Below are 21,469 nucleotides of genomic sequence, written 5' to 3' on the forward strand. Positions count from 1 at the left end.
ACTGCAGAGTTGGCTCCTAAGTTCTAAAAAATAATCTCCATTCCATTTTTTCCTTTAGCAATGTATTCCAGATGAACCCTTGACTGACACTGGCACATGGAGGTCACTAAGAGTCTGGGCTTTGTCAGTTATATTTCATTCTGAATCCATGTCTGGTCATAAATGGAATGTGCTTGGCCTTGTGTTGTCATTCTGTCGAAAGGACTCCCTGTGCTGAGGTTGGCCTGAAACATTTACTTTTATGTGAGGGGAGATGTGATTGGAGGCGGCCAGCTGGCAACCAGGCAGTCTCATAGTGTATCAGCCTTGGTGAAATGACCATACTTCAGAAGCCTCTGGTTTATTCCTAAGCCTTCTGGTCATATATTCATCTTTGTCAGGGCACAAAGACCAGAGGCATTAACTCACATTTTCCAAACTTACAAGAAGCTGATATATAAACCAGAACCGTAGTTTGTTCACTTAGGGAGGAGAGTATTTCTTTGTTATGAGTAAAGTATCTTATCTGCTCAATGTTTTCTCCATCACTTGTCTCTGTGTGGCATTGTATCTCTTCCTGATGTTTTCCCCATGAAAATGTAGTCTCGAGACTACTTCACCCTATCCCACCATGTGCATAGCACACAGTGAGTGTGTTTTGAATAGATGAGCAGAGGGATCAATGAGAAGAGACAGGAAGGCATGAGTAGAAAGGAACAGTTCTGATTCTTGAAAATGCCTGGCATCACATAAATCTAAGTAGTTCGAGCATGATTTTAGCTCTTTTGTTTGTATTATTCTGTTTGGAGGAGCAGAAGTACCTACAGGTATCCTGAAGAACTTCAAGCATTCCAGTTTTCTAAATAACAATTTAGACATTTCAATCTTGTCTTGCTGGAATTACAGCTTTGTCATCTTGATAAGAGTTTTAAGTATTTCAGTACAAAGGTACCTCCCACAAATAGATGAGATCGATAATCTGGCTTTTACTGGTCCAGGTCTTTTTTTTTCCTTCCACTTTTTTTATGGGCATGTTATAAGTTGTACGTAACAATGGTATTTGTTGTTACATATCATATATGCACATAATAAAACAACTTAATTTAGCCAATATCACTGCCTAGCACTTCCCCCTTCTCTCCCCACCTCCCATCCCTTGACCTCTTTCCTCTACTGATCTCCTTTTGATTTTCATGAGATCTCCCCCTCTTTCTTTTCCTTTTTCTTCTCTAGGTTCTGCATATGAGAGAAACATACAACCCTTGACCTTCTGAGTTTGACTTATTTTGCTTAACATAATGGTCTCTAGTTTTATTCATTTTCCTGAAAACTGGACCAGTTCTTAAAGAGCAACCTGATTTTTCTTATTGGTATGGTGAGCACTACTCTGTGTGGTCCACTAGGGCGGTCTAGTCTACAGTGTACATTCAGGAAGTGAAATTTTGCAATTCTGTGTTCAAGCTCTTGTGGTTAATAAATAACAACCAGTTTTTGTACCTTTATGTTATGTTGTATTTGCTTTCTAGGAAGTTCTCTGATTAAGTATTGCTTACAACTAATTGGTCTAATGCATCATGTATTAAAGCCATATATTCAAATGTTTGTTAAATTTAATTTGATTATTTTAATAGACTAAGCTTTAGTCTATATAGAATCAGAATGTCACATATTCCATTCTGGTGCATTTGGGTAAAACTAACTGCCTGTCTTTAACATGTATTAAATGCCAGCTCTTATCAGGCACCATGATTTCAACAACATTTAAAATTTTAAGTATAACATTTTGGAGAGCTCACACGATGGTGGGAGGGATGTACAAGCAGCCAAGACTGCAGTAGAGTGGGCTATGAAATAACAGAAATATCTTTACTCTTCCTGTACAACTTTAGATGAGTCTTAGAGGATGAGTTGTTACACACAGAGACAGAGCTCTTAGCCCAGAGGAAAGAACAGGAAATGAGACTTGCAAAAGGAGACACAACTTATATATGTACAGAATGCATAAGAATGTGGTTTGTTTCAGGGGTAAGGCTGGAAACACAAGCAGCATCCAAAACAGGAAGGGCCCAGAATGTCATCACATGAAGTCTGGACCTTATTGATCAGTGCCAGAGATAAGATCTTTAAGGGGAACAGTGCTGTCTGATTGTGAGTGCAGTGGTGAGACCCACCTTGAAGGCCCTATGTGCTCTGTAGCTCTAACTTCCTTCCCTTTGCTCCTCTAGCCTTCCTGCTCACTGCACTTCTAGCTAGCCACAGTGATCATCTTTGATTCCTTGAAAAGGCCAAGTTCTTCCCTCCTTTTGTATCTTTGAATGCATAGTACATTGTCTCTATCTGGAATGCTCTGTACAGCTAGCTTTTTCTTTAATGTAGGTTTCAGCTTAAATGTCACCTCAAAAAGGCCTTCTTACATCCTTGCTTCCTAATAGAACTCATCCTAAGTTAATTCTCTCACTTTCTCCCGACTTAATGTTGTATTCAAGCATCTGCTTATGTTCTTATTTACATCAACTACCAGAACATTAGCTCCGAGATGGAGACTGCTTTTTGATATGTCCTCAGCACCTTGCACTTGATTCCAGCATACAGGTGCTGATCTAAGTGCTTATTGGATGAATAAACCAAAATGAAATTAAAGGAGGATAAGTCTGCTAGAAAGAGTTTGCAGCTGTTCAGATGACAAGTGATAAAGGCCAGAACTAAGACTGCATCTATAGAAATGTACTGCAGAGAGTGATGAAGAAGAAATTCAGCCAGCACCCTTAGATTTTGGATTCAGCAAGAGTGTGCATAATGGTACCAAAACTTGAAAAGTAGAAATGTAGAACAAAATCAGTTTAATGAATAGAACTAGAGATCATTATGTTAATGGCAGTAGGTGGATAAGGCTAGGTGAGACATAGAACAAACCTCAAAGAGGAACCTCTACCTGGTTCTCTCTACCCAAAGAGATGTTTGACATCTTTCAGAACAAAGCCAAATCCTCATATACTGCCTGAAATCTAAAACTCTGAATCACCAAAGGAAAGCCTTGGTTGTTGGAGAAAATGGTTCCAGGAGGCTGACCATCCTGCCCACAGAGCCTGGACAGATTCCGAATAAGTGACTGCTGGTGTTTCATCTGCTAGATGGAATGACTTATATTTAAAAGCATTTGGCATCTGTGGACACAGCAACTGCCTATCATGATTGCAAATGAGTGTTTTCATTCCACATTAGTGATTTCCTCTAATTCTGTCCCAGGGGATACGGAAAATTGCTGTTGACTATTCTTGATATAAACCTCCATATGCATTGCCACACACTAGGTGCCAGAAACCTCCTGGCATTCATCTGGAATTTCCCGTACACTCAGAATTCATATTTATAATATTTAATCTAACATAAAAATAAAACATTTTTCACTTTAGTTCCTAACAGTCCAGAGTCTCAGCCTGAGCATTCAGCTGCATCATGACCTATCTTTTTGTTGAGGAATCTCAGTACAAGAAAGGGATACTGATTGGTTATTTTATGCTCAAGAGACCAAAACCCAGATCTGAGAATGCCCTCTGGACCTTATCTGCTTTGGCCTTAATAATATCTAAAAATCTTATGTCCAGATTTATGGGAACTGTCTAAAACATAATAGATTTGGTCAGACATCTGAAATTGACCACAATTTATTTAGAACTTTCCTGAGGAAAATCTCACTCTAGCCTAGAGAAGTTACTACTCAAAAGGCATTTCACTTCCAAAATTTTTTATAGTGTACCCTACCAGTAAAAAGTTTTAGAGCATGGTTTTCAAGATATATTTTTTTAAATGTGTATGTTACATAAATGCATTACAAAATTTACATGCTCATTTTAAAACAGGGAAATCTGAATTAAAATGAGATCAATAATACTTTTAAATGCCTTGCTAATTTTGATGGTTTCAGGTTCTCATTAACCTAACACAATTAGGACAAGGCTCATTGTTGACAATAGTGAATCTAAACCCATATTTTAGATAGTCTTCTTGATAATTTTTTAAATTAATGTTCACAGAGCTCAACTTCTTGGCAGATCTACTGTGACCATCCTTACTTTTACTCTGTTCTGTGTCTGACAAAGAGCTTGCACTCACCATCATCTACTCTATCGTTTTCTTATTTTGATAGATATAAGTCTATAGTTGTCTTTATTTTCAGGAATCTTGACTTCAGCTTATTTATTTTGTGAAATTTGGCTGAAAGCAGAGTTTAGAATCAAAAAACTTACTTTAATTTCCCCCTCAAGTCTCATAGTATGTCAAAAACAAAGGAAGAGTGGATGTCATACATGAAGGAGGTTACTCTCTAAGTGACATCATCATGTCACTCAGTGAAGGGGCCAGTGTCAATTAACTCATTAAATATATATGTTAAAGTTTTTTAATAAAATAAACATAAATAGTAGCTCTATCATTTCCTTTTTCTTCCCCACTTTTTCTTCCTCTCTAAAACACCTGAGCAGCAGGACTTCACCCACCTCTTTCTAAACCATTATACATTCCTTAACTTGCAGGGCTGAGACCAACAAGCAGAGGGTGGCATTTCTTTGTACTTTACCTTCAGGCATCTGGCTGAGACCATCCAATCTGCCTGGAATGTAATTTCAGCTTAAAAGAACCAGAACTAATGGAAGAACAGAAGCTGCTTAACCCGAACGTTTCTCATTCCACTGGCCTTCAGAGAACAGAGGGGATAGGGGAGAGGAAGTTTTGTGAATTCTGTGCTCTGTGCACTTCTTTGAGGTTTGAACCATGAGCAATTTTAATTGTACCTCTAAAGTGGCTCCTTGGCCACCTTCAGGTATAGGACATGCCTAGACTTAAGTGAGAATTAGGATTTTTGCTCTGTGAGATTGAGTGATTTTGAGAATTTGGAATAGATTAGCTAAATGCCCCTTGTTTATAAGAGTTTTATGAGGTAAGTATCATTTTTTTTCCACCTCTGAACAGCTCCCTTTTATTCTTTTTACATTCACCTTTCATTCCATAGATACCTGAATTAAGGTCTCTACTTAGTCATATAACAGTGTAGTTAAGGTTAGAAACTATGTTCCCTTGATATTTTTTATTCTCTGTGTTTCTGGAAGCAACTTTTGTTTGTGCTCTTTCATTTTTCTGTATGAGCTTTTGCTTCCCTGGGTTTTGGCATGCTTGTAATAGCTAATAGCAATTAATTATTAATCCTTCTAATGTGGTAGACAGAGGTTCCTTTGAGCTGCTTCCTAACTGATCCCTCAAGCATTTCTTTTGGATACTGGCATCCAGCAAAAGTTCGTGCACATCTTTGTCTGCACAGGTGAGCCTGGCACCTATCACAGGTAGATCATAGTGCCAGTTGGGGGAAATCAAGGCATACTGAAGAGAGGTTCTGGGGAATTTGGGAATACTATAAAGAGCTATGGTCTCAGAGCACATCTGGGAGCAAGTCCTGTCGCTGGCCTCTTTGCATCTCTCTCTACCTGCCCCGGCCTTTCATGTTTTGTACTTTTATCTTGGATTTGGTCTTCCTTCTGAGTGATGGGCTCATTGTTGGGTATTGAGACTGTGGAAAGATGTTCCAGATCCCTTTCTCTTCAACTATCAGATTGTATCATTGCCTCCTTTCATGAACCCCATGTTTTCTTTCTTTTTTCTTGGTAGAGGTTAGGGCAATAAGTTTGTTCGAGTTTTGGGGTATAGGTTATACAGGATTTTAAAGAACTGTCTTGTGTTACTTACCTCATTCTGTTTTCTTTTCCTTAGCAATTGAGCTTTTTATTGAGGCCTTAAAAAATGTCTGTAATTTGGATAAAACATTTAAGTTTTACATTGGCTAATTGGAAGTGAACATTGTCAACAAATAATTTTCATTAGTAGAGTCAAATAATCCTCTCAGCCTTTGCTTTGTTGGGCTGGAAATAGATTGAATCCATTTACAAGAATTATTACACACTAGTTTGTGCAAGGCAATCATGTCAGCTACCTAAGGGAATACAAAAAAGAATAAATGGGTTGTATCAGAATTATTCTTAAAATCAATATTGGCCAAAACCTGATGAACCAACCCAATCCTGTGAGATCTTCCACATGTCAGATGACCAGATTTCTCTAAGATGTGCATCTTCTCTACCCTGGTCTCCCTCCTTTGCCACCTAAAGGTGGCTTTTTCCCTCTAAAAGAACAATTTCCTAAGTGACTTTGCTTGTTTTTTTTAATAATTAGAATTATTTTTTAATAATTAGAAGCAAGCACATTTTTTGTTTATCTGAATGTGGTACACTTGGAAAAGTGTTCAGAGTTTAAAAAAAAAATGGCTGGAGGGCTGAAAGAATTCCTGTTGCTCTTCCCACTTACCCTTGTGAAAAGCCAGCTCTGAGCTGGAGAGGGAATTTACCTATTGTGTGAGACCCTGACCCTGCGCATGTGCCTAAAGCAGGCACATAGTTTTTATGTGTGCCTGTTAGTTTGAATTTGTGATACTGATCTGCTTTTTGTCCCTGCTGACGGTTATTATATCTTAATGGGCGAAACACTACTCTAATGATCCTTGTGTATATAATTCTTGTAGTACAGAGCAGGCACCAGAGGACCACATAAAAATGTTTGCCTCAATTTCCCTGCAAAAAAGAAGCCCAGAAACCAGACTTGACCAAGTAACAGATTTTTAAAGGTAAAGGACCCCAATAAAATTACCAGCTTTTCACAGCGTGTGTCTACTTCCTTTCGACATATTGTGAGGTGTAGGTGAAATATTCTAACTGAACTGACAGTGTGAGCGGGGACAACTAAGGAGGGAGGGAGATAAAAGTAAAACCCACCAGGAATGATTGATATTGCAGTGGCAATGAGTTGTTGGGGTCTCCCTTTTGTGGATTTGACACTTCACCTTTCTGACACCATCTGCAGAAGTGTAGGAATAATGAGCCCTGTACTATGGAGCAAAAGCTAGGATTACTTTGAATTACTGTATCAAGGCTTTTAGAGCTTGCTTTAGAATTGTGTGGGTGAATATTTGTAGATTCTGTTTTTGAAATGAAAGATATGAATTGTTTGCATGTGTGTAAAAGAGACAAGCATGTATTTTTATAATATAAAATGGAGAGAGCTATCTGATCATATGCAATTCTAAAAATATTTTAATCAAAGATTGATTTCTTTCCACATTGTGATGATCATTAATTGGTTTATGTAATGGCTTATAAGTTTAATGGTAAGGATTTTAAAGAATGACTTAAATCAGAGAGCATTTATTGTTTCTCAAATGTATTCTCACAGTATTTTAGGATAGAATTGTCAGGTATGGATACTGGCCCCTTAGGGACCTAAACTACATTTCATGAAAAGGAACTGCAATTATGTACATGTAAGACAATTCTCCCAGGAGTCTTAGGACTTATGAGTTTTTATTTTTTAGATCTGTGCCATTATTCTAACCTTCCTTGGATACTGTGTAAGATAGAAACAATAGAAACAGTTTCATTTCCTTGAGCTCCTGGGCTCAACCAGGTGATCAATCACTTGATATTGCTGCTTCCACCTTTGAATTTTATTGTACTTTTTAAATTTTATTTTTAAGATCTGTATATGGAAGAGAAGAGTCCTCAACGAAAACTTGGCCTTAATCCTAAATTAACCCCTTTGCTACTCTTTCCTTTACCAATTCCCTTTCCTAGAGGCAAGACCCTGGGAGGAAGAACACTCACATCTGCTCTTATGTTCCTCCACCTGCTTCTGTGGGTGAGGCACAGAGCTCTTCCCCTGATTTGAGCCTGAAAGCCCCTGAGCCATTTAGTGATATTCCTATAGAGCATTCCACAGTGTATCTCCTTTGTCTTGCCCTTCTGTCATCACTATTCAGGTTTTTGCTAGCTCTTGACCACAGCAATAGGTTCCAAGCGGATCTTCCCCAAAATCTGATTTTCCCTGAATAATATAACTGTTTAACACACTTCCCAGCTCAAAAGTGCTCAAAAACTCTCTGAAGTATATCAAGTGCATTACAGACTCTTCATCATGGCTTTCAAAATTCTACACTTTCTTGTCACAAACTACATTTGGAGGCTATCTCCCTAGTCCTTTTAATTTATTCTCTTGAAGCCAAAATTCCTGCCATTGCCAGAAGGTTCCATCAGCCTGTTTGTATCTCCTTCTTTCACATGGAATGTATTACAGTCTTCCAGGGATGTTGATGGGCATTTACTGTAAATTTACAAATTGTCACTGCTTGAATGAGTGTGACTGAATTAATGATGCTTAGCAATGGGTGTTTCAAGTTACTGCCTGAGGGAATCTACCAATTTACTCTTAACCTTTTCCCCCTAAGCTGATATTGTTATTTACAATATTTTTTGAAGGTTAGAATGATGGGGAAAATATTTTCCTTGATTCATTCTTTAATAAAGAGAAAATTTATTTATTAAATTAAAATATTTTTGTTATACTATATTCAGACAACCCGGTATCCACACCGAATGTGTGAGTGGAGAATGTGACTATGCAACTCTACTGACTAAGCCTAAAGTTTTGAACAGGAACACATCGAGAAGGAATAAATATCCTTAATTCAAATAAAAACCTCGCCCCATAATATAATACTTTCATCTGTTAAAATCTTATCTACCTACAAAAAGTCTCTGTGTTCTTTTTCTGTAAGACCTCATGTCCTCTTTGTCAAGAAACTGTTTCTCACATCCATCTGAAAGACTTACCCTTTGGGGATCTTGGGGTACACATCACACCCACCCATGTTTATTTTGTATCTATTGCACTTCAGTGGGAGTTGGAGTCACCCAGGTTCTACGGTGGGAACTGTAGTCATCCACGTGCATAAGGTAGCTTTCTCTGACTATAAGCTCTCACCATCTGGTGGAGGAAGGAGACTGTTACCGTGATACTGATTCTTAAAATCACTGTCTTCACCCTGTGTAAAATACGGGTGAGCTGCTATGGCAGAGGAAAAGATGGAGGAGTTAATGGTCTGAAGGTCAAGGGGTGTCCTTCCAGGGCAGCAAACCTTTGACCTCTGGGCCCTGGAAGATGAGGTGTGGAAAGGGAGAAAGGCAGGGCATGTTCAGGAATGGGGAGTTGCACAATGTGGCTGGGGCCTAAGGAGCGTGGAAATAGTAGAAGAGGAGATTGGAAATGCAGTTTGGGGTCAGGCCAAGGAGTTTGAACTTCACCAAGTATTTAAAGGAGCGACATCTAGGGTGTTTTAAACATCAAAATAAAACTTCAAATCTCATGTTTTAAAAAGTTAACTCTAGTGATATAATGAAAGATGGATTGGTAGGAAAGATGGATTGAAGATAAAAATTAAGTTAACTTTTTCAGATCCAGAAGGATTTTATATTTCCTTTAAGACCTTTGATACATCTGGGTTTTATAATTTAGAGATATTTGTACCTATTCCTGTCCTATTAATAAATTGGGTCTTGTCTAAAGTTGGATCTTGTCTGGGGTCTTAAAGGACCAAGAGGATTTTGTAGCAACTTCTATTTGAAACGTCCAAGAATTATGGGAAGTTGGATTTTATATTATAAATATATAAATACTAGTAGTTGTAGTTTTTTGTTTAAATCTTTCCAGATGATAAAGGAGATAAGGCATTTACTAACATTAAAGCACATTAACAATGTGTATATTTGAAATCATAATAGTCACTCATGCCTTGCTCTATGTGCTATGCCAAGCATATATATGAGGTCACTTTGTATTTTCAGTAAGTTTACTGGTATGCATTTACAAATATGCTGAAGTCCAGACAATTTAACATGACATGTCAGAAACAGCATCATGTAGTAAATTTTTCTCTGTTCATGAGTCTGGTTTTTTTTTTTTTTTTTTTTGATTGTTTGTTTTTTTTTGCATTGCTAGTTATCAAACCCAGGGCCTCATGTGTGCTGAGCAAGCCCTCTACCTCTGAGCTACATCCCCAGCCTGAGTCATCTCGGTCTTTCTTTGTACCTTAAATGTGTTCCTTCTTCAAAAATAGGAACTTGCTTTTGCTGTTACCTCTTCCTGGCAGGTTCTTTACCTAGATATTTATAAAACTGACCTCTGCAGTCTTTTGTGTTACCTACTGCAAGAAGCCTTCCTTTTGTACAACCTATGTAGTGTTGCACATTTCTCTAGTCCACTTTCTTTAAGGTATATTGTTATTGGAAATTATGTATTTACTTGTTTAGTGTCCATCCCCAATCTTAGGATATCAATTTCATGAGATCAAGTACTTTGAATGTCTTATACACCTACATGTCAAAGCATTTGAGAGAGCAGTTTGTGGAACTTAGTGTACATTCAGTAACTCTCAATGTGGAGGCTGGATGGGTGAATGGATGCATAAACATCTGCAGAGTCCAGGCTTATTTCTGGTCCCAATCTCTAGGTATTTTCATTTTGCTTCCTGGCACCCTGGAATATAATCCTTTGAACTATGTATCTGGGATCAAGGTGGATAAACTTTTTAAGATCAAGTACTTGCTCACTAAGGGAAAGAAAAGATCATTCTCATGAAACCATATTACTTAAATTAAGCATTTAGTTCATAATACCTGGGAAGTGTGATTAGATTAGAAGCAAACACATTTCTGACAAATTATTTCTAGAATTTTACTTACCTTTTCTTATGTATTCTTGCTGACTGAATTTTGTGGAATATTGGAATTAGCATAATTCTTGTCTTGTTTTTCTTTATTTTTTAAAAGCTCAGACATTTTAACAGGCCTATCTAATATATTAGTGAATTCAGTTGATCTCCACACACAAAATACCAGTCCTGAGAGCATAAACTCTTTCTTTCCTCAAACTCCATTTTTCTTTTGTGGTGTAATATTGGCCTTTTGGAAATATACTTTCCTTGGTCTTGGTGGAGTCTGAGATGACTGATTTTGTCACAAACACATCTTCTCCTCTCTTCTCACCATCCGCATATCTAGGAGTACCTTGCTGTTTAACAACTAAGTCAGAGATAATGGCCTGTGAAAGAATCTTAAGTATATTTCTCAGTATTTTGTGAAGTAACATGATCTTAGCTCAGTTAATTAATTTTGTTAAAATTGTATGAAGGGGTTCATACAATTGTAAAATAATTCAAAGGCAACCTGCCCTTTACCTTGATCCCTACCTTCTCCAAAACCATGGTGTAATGGAAATGAACAGAATAATGGTTGACAAGCAAAATTTTAAGGCATTCTAAATATCACTGGTTGGTTTAATAAAATTAATTAGCCTGCCACGGAGAAAATTTACTAGCGTGCTGGTTAATTTCACAATGTAAAGTCAGGGAAGGGAGCTAGGGTTGAGGGAACAAACCTTATTAGTTTTGAATAATTATTTAAAGATGTGGGCCTGCCAATTTCAAACACTTTGATAGCCAAATCCATTAAGGTTTTAAAATCTCCATGTCTGTATCCCTACATATGCAGGAAGGAACCTCTCCAGATGAAATAATAAGCATATTAGTTAACTGCTAAATGATTCATTTAAGATACAAACAACAAGTAGAATCCTAATGAAACCATAGGACCTTACCTTAAAACTGGCTCATGGGAGGTTTCTATAATCTTAATTTGCCATTGATGCAATTATTGCTCTTTCTTGTCTTTTTAATCCAAACAAGATGTTTGCAGTGGCTGTGGAAAGGTGCCTGAAATCACATGCCTGAATTCATTTAATTTCCCAACATTGTCTTTTTTCTCTCTCCCTTTATGGTAATGGGCAAGAGTCAGTTCTGGTGCATTAGGTGCTAAATCTCTTCAATTACCAGCCGGGAAGAAAGATTTAAAATTGTGCTTCAAACCTACAAACTGATTTAGTTTTAAAGCACAAACACTTCTCCTGTGGAGCCTAAATTAAACTACAGAAAGGACGAAAAGCCTGAGGAATCAAACAAGGCAGGGCGAGGGATAGGAACCATTTTTGGTTTTTTTCATTTGAGCCCCCTGGTGATAAAGGAAGGGGGGCAGAAACAAGTTGAAAGATGCAACCCGTGTAAGAAAGAACAATATTATGTTGCTTGGAAGCTGGGCATGGAGTGAATATTGGTATTGAGATCAAATAAATTTCTTACCTTTTTTTTTTTTCTTTTTCTCTTTTTGGCAGCCATTTTTAATGTGGATGACTCTGTGGTTGATCTGGAGACCCTTGCAGCCTTATATGAAAATGTGAGTGTCAAAGATAGATAAAGCTGGAATTTTCATATTTTCTTTCAATGCTGAAAATCTCTGAGCCATTCATGTTCTTTGGTCATAAGAAATTTGACCTAGCATGGAAGAGTTTAATAATGTCATAGGGATGCAAGCTTGAGTGGAAGCAGACACGAAAGGAACTAACTCCCACTGTGGGGTCTGGGTTGGTAGATCTCACTGCACTTTGCAAAGCAGAGTGGTTCAAGGTGGAGACCACATATGTGCCCTGGAATCCACCATATTGCTTGATGGCAGAGTGAGGGCAGGGAGGCTGATCACATGATGTAGGCATACACCCATGTCTTCCTTTAAAGAATAGGACTGCTAATACCTGCTTGGATGATTACCTAGTCTACACAGGCTGATGGCAGTGAATGTGGTGATCAGTTCAGTATGCTGAGGAGGATGTGTCTTGGATTCAGAGTCAGACAGTCTAGGTTTGAGGTACACCTCTACCTGTGCTTGCTGAGTAACTTTCTACCAGTTACTTAAGTGGCCAGTTACTGTTTGATCATCGGTAGAAGAGATTGTAGGTAGGACTCTACCTGAATTTTTTTTTTTTTTGGTACCAAGTAAGAGTTTAATATATATAGCAATACAATGTTTCTTGAAAGTAAAACAGCACTATACACACATTAGTTCTTTCAATTTGAGTTATATGCAGAAATAACCAGCAGAATGTGCAGGAAAGATGATATTGGAGAGTCAGAATCCCCATGATTTTGAATTGATGCAATTATTGCTCTTTCTTGTCTTTTTAATCTAAACAAGATGTTCACTGACTGTTAGAATGCAAAAACAAACAAACAAAAAAAGACATATAAATTGAATGAGATTCTCTTAAGTAATGGTATTTCCCAGGGAGCTGCCTGAGACTCCAAGGTATGTTGTGAACACTCAGCTCAAAAGATGATTCATTTTAATATTTATGTCCCCTGGGACCTTAAATCTCTTAAAGAAAATTTCCATAATTTAATATTATAGGCCTGGTGGGATTGCCAATTCCCTGTTCATTTCACATCCTTTGTATACGTCAGAAGCTATTTAGTATAACCTGGTGGGAAGTTCTCATGTTTTTGTCAATAAAACTTTCATTAATAAACCCAAAGGCACACAAATACCAGACCATTTCTTGAGTACCTGGAGGTCAACGTGGTATAGTAGAAGGAAGGATTCCAAATCAGAAGCCCTTTACTGCTAGCTTAATGTGAGCCTCAGTGGAATACCTGTGAAATGAGGATACGTTCATTGATGTTAAAGAACTTTGTCAAAAGCAAGGTACCTTCCCAAAGCTTTTTGTTGTTACTCTGGGCTCAGGACTTTGCACATGGATGGTACTTGTTAGCATACAATAGAGGCAAGCCACACACAACTGAAATCGTTGGATAAATGGAGAAAGTGTGTGATTAAATATAAAAAAAAAAAGTTGTAGACACAGTGCTTATGAAATTCAGAAAAAGGGATGCTGACTTCACATAATGGAGTGGAAAGCCTCTGGAAGTTAGAGCTGTTCCAAGAGGATGTAAGCAAATACGAAGGACGACTTGCCCCTTATCTACTTATAGGGAAGTATCTACTTACAGGGAATCGAAGGTAGCAATCTAATGTCCTGATTTCTGTTTCAGGCTGAGTGTACTGGTTATGACAATTTGCATTTGCCAGTGATTCTGAATGTTAATATCCATCAAAATCACCTGGAGGGTTTGCTGGTCTTTGGAGTTTCTTATGTTTGGGGTGGTGGTGCCAACAATTTGGATTTCTAACAGTGGACAATAGCAGCATCAATATCAACAAAACCTTAAAGGATTCATGCCTTCTTCCTTCCTCAGTTACCCTTTTGGTTAAAATGTTTCATCTAAAAAGAATTGAAAAGTTTCTAGACCAAGAAAGGGGAGTCTTGTGGGAGAAGGGGCTTGATACATACAGAATCCAGGAGCTAATGCTGATACTGCAGGTCTGGGGACCACACTTTGAGACCTATTGCTGTAGATGGATTTCTCACTATACATTTAGTTTTGTTTTGTTTTCTGTTTCACTACAGAGAGGCCAAGAAGATGAATTGGTTAAAATAAGAAAATACTACGAGACATCCAAAGAAGAAGAATTAAAGCTGCTGGACAAACCTGAACAGTAAGGACACTAAAACAGTTTTCTGTTAGTACAGAAGATAAACTGCAGTCTCTCACTCCTTGCCTTCCCATTCTGAATAATCAAGTCTAAATTGTGCAGTGAGCTGAGTTACAACACCGTCCTTCCTGTGACCTATTGCATTCAGCAGAGTGACCCGGCTGCCGGGAAGAGCAGCACTGTGCTTTGTGCTGCTGGATGCAGTGTATTTCACACCATGCTCCCACCCCACATGACTCCCCTTGCTTGGTCTAGCAACTTTTAATTCCTTCTAGACTAAACATTTCGGCCAAAAGGGTAACTGAGGAAGGAAGAAGGAATTACTTCATTTAAGATTTTGCCAATACAGTGAAAAGGATCTTGGAGTCCCAGAATTCAAATTGATTTTCTTAAATGTCATATTCGGTAAATGTAACTTTAATGTTCCAGATTTCCCCCAAACTTCTCCACTTGTTCTGCCCAAATTCAATGCTGCATTCCCATCCTCATTCTCTGTGGGCTTATTCTTCACTCACTTTAGGTGCTTCTCTGTACTTTGGGATGTCATTCCAAATTCTTTGAAACCCAGAACTCTGGTGCATAACTGAGTTCTTGGCTGGGCTCTTCGTGTCTGCAAGCCATAGACTGGTTCCTGGGGTCCTGCAGCCTATGGGCCCAAACACCCTTTTAGGGGCCTTAGACCTGATTTTGAGTGGACAGGGGCCATCGTGCCTGTTGTTATCTTGAATGTTTCATGCCCAATTCAGGCTAGCCCTCTCAACCTGGAAGCAAGGCAAGTACAGAAAGCAAACCAGAAAGGGAATAATCCAATTTAAAAGAAGAAAGGAAATGGAGTTATCAGATTTAGCACAGCACCACAGACATCCAAGTTTCTGTGGCTTCTGCTGAAGCCTCCCTGCCTTGTTCTTGGGTCCCCTAGGATATTCCACTCCCAGTGAATACCTGGACATTCAGACCCATTAAAAATACCTCTATCAAGTAGGTTTTGTGGGTAGGGAAAGATGCCTAGGTTTGTTCAGTTACTGACAACCTTCCTGATGTTTTAAGAACCTTGGATTAGTTCTTCTCACATGGAGTTTTTGACAATACCCCTTGCTCTAAAACTAGTTCACAAAGCCTAAGAATACTACAAATTGGCTCAAATAGGATTCCACTGCCCTTCTGCTCCACTGACCAGAGCCACCCTCCTCACCAGCTCCCACCCCAGCTGATTCTGTGGCTCATTCCCAAGTCATGTTTCCTCATATGTTATGTAAATGAATTCCTATTAAGGTGCTGATGACTGAAAATGAAGTGACTAATAATGAAAATGGAGGGGTGGCATTTGGGAACCATAGGGCTTATCAACAATTTGGGGTAGGGTTAGTTATGCCAAGTTGTGTAGTAGAACTCAGTTCTAACCCTGAAGTTGGCAAACTTTCCAGTGACGGACCAGATAGTAAGTATTTTAGGCTCTGTGGATCAAGGAATCTGTCACAGCTACTCAAGTCAGCCATTGTAGTACAGAAGCAACCATAGATAATACATATGCAGAAGACATGCCCCCCCACACATTTTACTCAGATATTTTAGTCAGATTTTTTACTGCTGTGACCAAAGGACATGACAAGGGTGAAATGACATGACAAGGACAATTTTAGAGGAGGAAAAGTTTATTTTGTGGCTCGCAGTTTTCGGAGGTCTCAGTCCACAGGTGGCGACTCCATTCCTCAGGGCTCAAGGTGAGTCAGAATATCATGGCAGAAGGTTGTGGTGGAAGAAAGCAGGTCAGGATGTGGCCACCACTAAGCAGAAAGAGAGTACTGCTCAATAAGGAGGCCCCCAGAGACCACCTCCTCCAGCTACACTCTTCCTGCCCATAGTTACCACCCAGCTAATTCTTATCAGAGAATTAATGTCCTGATTAGGTTAAACTTTTTATAACCAGATCATTTTATCTGTAAGCTTTCTTTCATTGTCTCATATAGGAGCTTTTGAGGGATCTTAATCTCTAAACTATAATGCTGGAAATACTGAAATTTGAATTTCATATCACTTTTATGTGCCATAAAATGTTATGCTTCTTTTGATTCTTTTTTCAACCATTTAAAAGTATGAAAGCCATTCTTAGTTCATGAGCCATAGCAAAGTACATGGCAAATTGGCTTTCACCCATGGTCTGAAATTTGCTGACCCCTCACCCACTCAGCAAAACCTGCTCAAGCTATGAGGATGGGGATGGGTGAAATGAGCAATTGAGGAGAGGCTTTGTGTTTCTGCCACAGGAGAATTTCCCTTTTTCTTTTGTGCTTCTGCCTTTTAGCTTTACTTCTCCAGACTAATTGCCAGGATGTAGAATAATGGTGGCAGGTAATTAGCAAACAACTAATTATTCCTGTTTTTTTCTGTTGATTTGATGATCTAGGTAGAAGAGCAGTTATCTTTCTAGCTATAGTACTGGGGATTGAAACCATAGGCCCGCTACATTGAAACATACCCACAACTCTTTTTTATTTTTTTTAATTGTATTTTTATTTTAAGACAGGGTCTTGCTTAGCTGCTGAGGCTGGCCTCAAACTTATCCTCCTGTGTCAGCCTCCCAATTCACTAAAATTACAGGCATGCACCACAGCACCCAGCTAGAAAAACAATTTTAAAGTTTATGAATGGTTATTGTGCTGACTTCCTGGACACTCACAGTTATTACTGACAGCAAAGAGGACCATCAGGTTGTGTTGGTGAAAAAATGTGCTTGGGCTCAGGTGGTGGAGGGTGGGGCATGGAGAGGTGGGGACCCTGGGACCTGAGTGAATTTAGCCTTTGCTCTAGACCTCCTGCACCGTCTAGCATTTATTTCATTTAGGCCAGAGGCTGATTCTCTGGCAACTTAGTTACCATTAAGTTCACTCCAAGAGAGTGGACTATAAGCATGTTTTACATACTGGAAAATATGAATCATTTATAGTTAGCATTAGAGTTTCCTAAGGATACTGTGGTGCCCAGTCCTATAAATCATAGCACGACAGGGCTGGTCTCATCACTCACCTCATCAACTCCCCTACACCCAAGTGCCAGATTTGGAAAGTCATTTCCCACAGAGGTGTCGTCTGCGTGGGACCTGGCTGTCTGAGAGCCACTCCCTCTACAGATGGCCCTTGACTCCCTTTGTATTCTCCACTGAGATGGTGGTGCTGAGGCGAGTCTCCCCGGGGAATGGCTAGGCCTGATGCACCTTCCCTGGTCTTGAATGAGGACGCCATTTATATCTGCTGGGATGCTTTGCTGGGGTCCACAGCTATCTTAGACCTCTGCAAACTGGGATCTGTTAGTGTTCTCCTCCCTAGAAGGACCCAGGTTACAGTATGGAATCACACTGTGTATATAGCCCTATGTGCACATGCACTTCAGGTAATACCATTCAGAGATTTAAGGAATGATGATAAACCACATTATTTTCTTTAAAATAAAGGGCCATGAAGTATCATTTCAATTGCCAGCTGACTTGCTGTGGTGGATGTGTAACCCACAGGCATGAGGCACAGAGCTTCTCTTCCTTATATAGACTGAAGTCTCAGTCCTTCCTGGGAAACTAAGCCTGCTTTTGTGGCTTCTTCAGGCTTCTCTATTATGGAACCTAAATACAAAGTTAGACTCGCTCAAAAGTAATTCAGTCAAATGAATATTTGTAAGTACCCAGGCCCAGTGTTCAAGGTATAGGCTCTGCCTGGAAATGCATCAAAGGTCATTATCCCTGCATCTATGGATATAGTATAAAACAGTTGGGGGAAATAAGGTATTTATCAGGTAATTACTTTCAATAGCCTATTCTTCTGGTACTTTGTAAGATAAATGCAAAAGGAGTTCTGGTTCTTTCCCTCAAGAATTTACATGGCTATTTTTGAACAGAAAATGACATAAAGTCACATTTTTCTTCTGAATTTTCTTCTCTGGTATTCTGTATCTTCCCATTCTACGAGATATGTCAAAACCCAAACTCATAAAACATCCCGGACACTTGTCAACATCCCTTGGGAGTAGTTGGGTCTTGCTGTGTTAAGACTGTCCCATCTTTTACAACTCTGCAGGCCATCTTATCTTTCCTCTTGGAAGATTATAGCAGTGGTCTCATAGGTCTTCCAGCTTCAAATCTGCTGTCATCTCCACTCTGCTGGACTGTTGCCATGGTGTTTGTCTAAAACAAAATCTAGAAGTATCACTTCTCTGTTTAATACCCTTCATTCATTCATAAAAAAAATTAACTCCTTAATTTAGAATATAAAACCCATGTTAGCATCTGACTTTTGCTCATCTCCCCTGTAGAATGTGTTCAACCTGACAGCTCCTCACACACACAAGCATCACAGGGCTCCAGGAAACCCAGCCAACAACACCCTCCAGGGCTCTGACTGACATCAGTGCCCCATGATGGCTTCCCATCATCTAGAGCACTTAACACACTCCACAGTAATCACTGATTTACTTCTCAGGGTGTCAAGAAAGAATGGTGTGTAAGTTAAATCCTGTTCCCAGGTCTTAGCATGGTGCCTAACACCTTGTAAATTCTATCACACATGCTTGAAGGACTGGCTGACTGTTCTCAGGGCTGATGCTCTAGTGCTTATTTTCAGTGATAAGGTTCTAGCCAAAAGTAATGTAAAATCCCTCAACTTCCCACCCACCTCCAACTCTGTGTATGCATTCTAGACTCTTCACCATACAGAAAACTTTGAAACTTTAGGAATCTTTGAGAGCCTTCATAGTTCCAGCCCTAATCCCTGTCAGGTTTAGTCCTGGAGATGTTCTAAATTCTATTTTCCTTTTTCTTGAGTAGTGTAAGTTAATGAGTCTATGGTCTCTTGTCTTCTGTTTGTCCTGAAGGTCCTCTTTGAGCCCGTTAATAAGTCATTGCCTGCTTTTCATTTTTTTTTTTTTAATTTTTTTTATTGTTGGTTGTTCAAAACATTACATAGTTCTTGATACATCATATTTCACACTTTGATTCAAGTGGGTTATGAACTCCCATTTTTACTCCGTATACAAATTACAGAATCACATCAGTTACACTTCCATTGATTTATATATTGCCATACTAGGGTCTGTTGTATTCTGCTGCCTTTCCTATCCATTACTACCCCCCTCCCCTCCCCTCCCCTCCCCTCTTCTCTCTCTACCCACTCTACTGCAGTTCATATCTCCCCCTTGTATTATTTTTCCCTTTCCCCTCGCTACCTCTTGTATGTATTTTTGTATAACCCTGAGGGTCTCCTTCCATTTCCATGCAATTTCCCTTTCATTTTTATCCTTGTGGGTGAGCTGAGGTGCTGATGTGTGTGTTCTCTTGTGGTCGCTGTAACTGCTTCACCGCTGTGTTCGTTTTAATATTGTGAGGCTCTTCTGGGTCCTCTCGGGGAATGATGTGTCATGGCACATTTGGTGGTGGTGGGGAGAGGAGGGCAGGTAGAAATGAAGGGAAGTTTCTTTAGAGAGCTTTCAGCATCTACATAAATTTCCTCAAGACTCATCCCAGGACCAAGTGCTGCTAGACCTATGAGCTTTTTACTTCTCATGTATTTGTGAAAAACAGTGACAACCTTGGTGGCAGTCATGATAAATGAATCATTTGTTTAATTCAATGTTGTATTTATGAAGAAACAGTTTACATACAGTGTAATTTTTTTCATCTTGTCCCAATGCAGAATTCTTAAGTTTCTACTTTTATATCATCTGATTTTCATAATAATGAGCTATAGAACTTAAAAACAAAGCTGTGTTTTCTTTTGTGAGTCTTCCTTGCTTCATCTCAGTACCATTTAACAAAAGGAGAAACCATGACCTGATAATTAGATATTTATGAATAGGTATAGAAGGTACAGAATATAAGCCAAGAAAACTTTTTTGGGTATAGAAAGAGGGAGGCTCCAACTTTGCTCCTCTATAAAACCATTCTTGGTGAGACATTTCAAAATTTCAAGGTAATGATGTTATGAGTTGACCAAGACTTTCAGAAATATCAGTTAGTCATCATTTTGATTCCAAAATGAAATTAATGTCAGTTAGTGGATTCTCTCCCTTTCTGAATTCATATCCAGCTGTTTCCACCCTTTTCAGTTTATACCCTTTCCTCTGGTGGTTGGCCTGGAGAATATGTAGCTCTTCCAACTTAATTTTACAAAGGACACCAGTGCCCAGCTGCTCAGACAGTGAGCTACTGTGTGTAGGTCAGTACTCACCTTTAGCTTTTAAGATCTGTCTTGCCGTATTTTTAAAGAAACTTAAAATTGTCTACTTCATGAGTATCTGCTTTGTTCCAACTACTGAGCTAGGAACTGTGTCTTTATGGGTAAATTGATATGAAAAATAACACATATATGGAGAATTAGATAATTATAGACTTATGTAGTTGAGCAAAAATAGTAACGATCTCACTTTTTAAGTCATTTAACCATAGATATTTGCCTCAAGTCTTCCCTTTGCTTAGACTGCAAAAATATACCTTTAGAGAATGCTGCACTACATTACAAAGAAGTTTATTGTGTATTTTTTTTTTTTTTTTAAGAACTAAAGACTAGAGCTTTCCATTTGGGTTTAATTTGGTTCTGGTAGCAGGATATAGATAACTTGTTTAGTACACATGCATAACCTTCTGTTCCTAAAGTAATTTATATGCCTTGTATTTATTTACCATCATACAAACCTATAAGGCTATGGCCCTGTCATCAACAATAGAACACATATCCTTGAAATTTTTCTAATTGATCTCTGATGCCTTTTAAAATTGCTAAATTGAAACTGTCAAATAAGGAATATTCTCATGTGAGCCTTGATATCAACTCTTCTTATTTTCCTTGTGACCACATATAAAGCAAAATTATTCATTTTTATTTTTTACAGATTTTTACATGAGTTAGCCCAGATCCCCAATTTTGCTGAACGTGCCCAGTGCATAATCTTCAGGTCTGTTTTTTCTGAGGGCATCACCTCCTTGCACCGAAAGGTAGAGATTGTCACAAGAGCTTCTAAGGTACGTCTGCTGTGCAGTTTAAAAGCTAGCCTTACTCTTATGGGGAATGAAGGAGGAAATCGGGAGAGGGAGAGATTAAGGCTAATAATGCCTTGTAGAAACCCTTTTGGACTTCATGTTGTGTGCTTTTATAAGGGCAAATGTGATAGTTATAAGTATGTGTGTGCCCCTATGAGTGAAA

General features: G+C 38.8%; 1 protein-coding gene across 3 annotated transcripts in view; it reads left to right on the top strand.

Annotated features, from left to right (window-relative positions):
* Fmn1 (formin 1) overlaps positions 1–21,469 on the top strand; it is a 363,324-nt gene that overhangs the window by 215,733 nt on the left and 126,122 nt on the right. For all 3 annotated transcript variants that reach the window (XM_076848461.2, XM_076848463.2, XM_076848464.2), the window contains 3 exons: positions 12,076–12,137; positions 14,203–14,291; positions 21,159–21,288. In XM_076848461.2, the coding sequence (XP_076704576.2) occupies positions 12,076–12,137; positions 14,203–14,291; positions 21,159–21,288 (281 nt within the window). The remainder of the gene's footprint in view (positions 1–12,075; positions 12,138–14,202; positions 14,292–21,158; positions 21,289–21,469) is intronic.

Source organism: Callospermophilus lateralis, chromosome 3, assembly GCF_048772815.1.
Source record: "Callospermophilus lateralis isolate mCalLat2 chromosome 3, mCalLat2.hap1, whole genome shotgun sequence".
Taxonomy (NCBI): Eukaryota; Metazoa; Chordata; class Mammalia; order Rodentia; family Sciuridae; genus Callospermophilus; species Callospermophilus lateralis.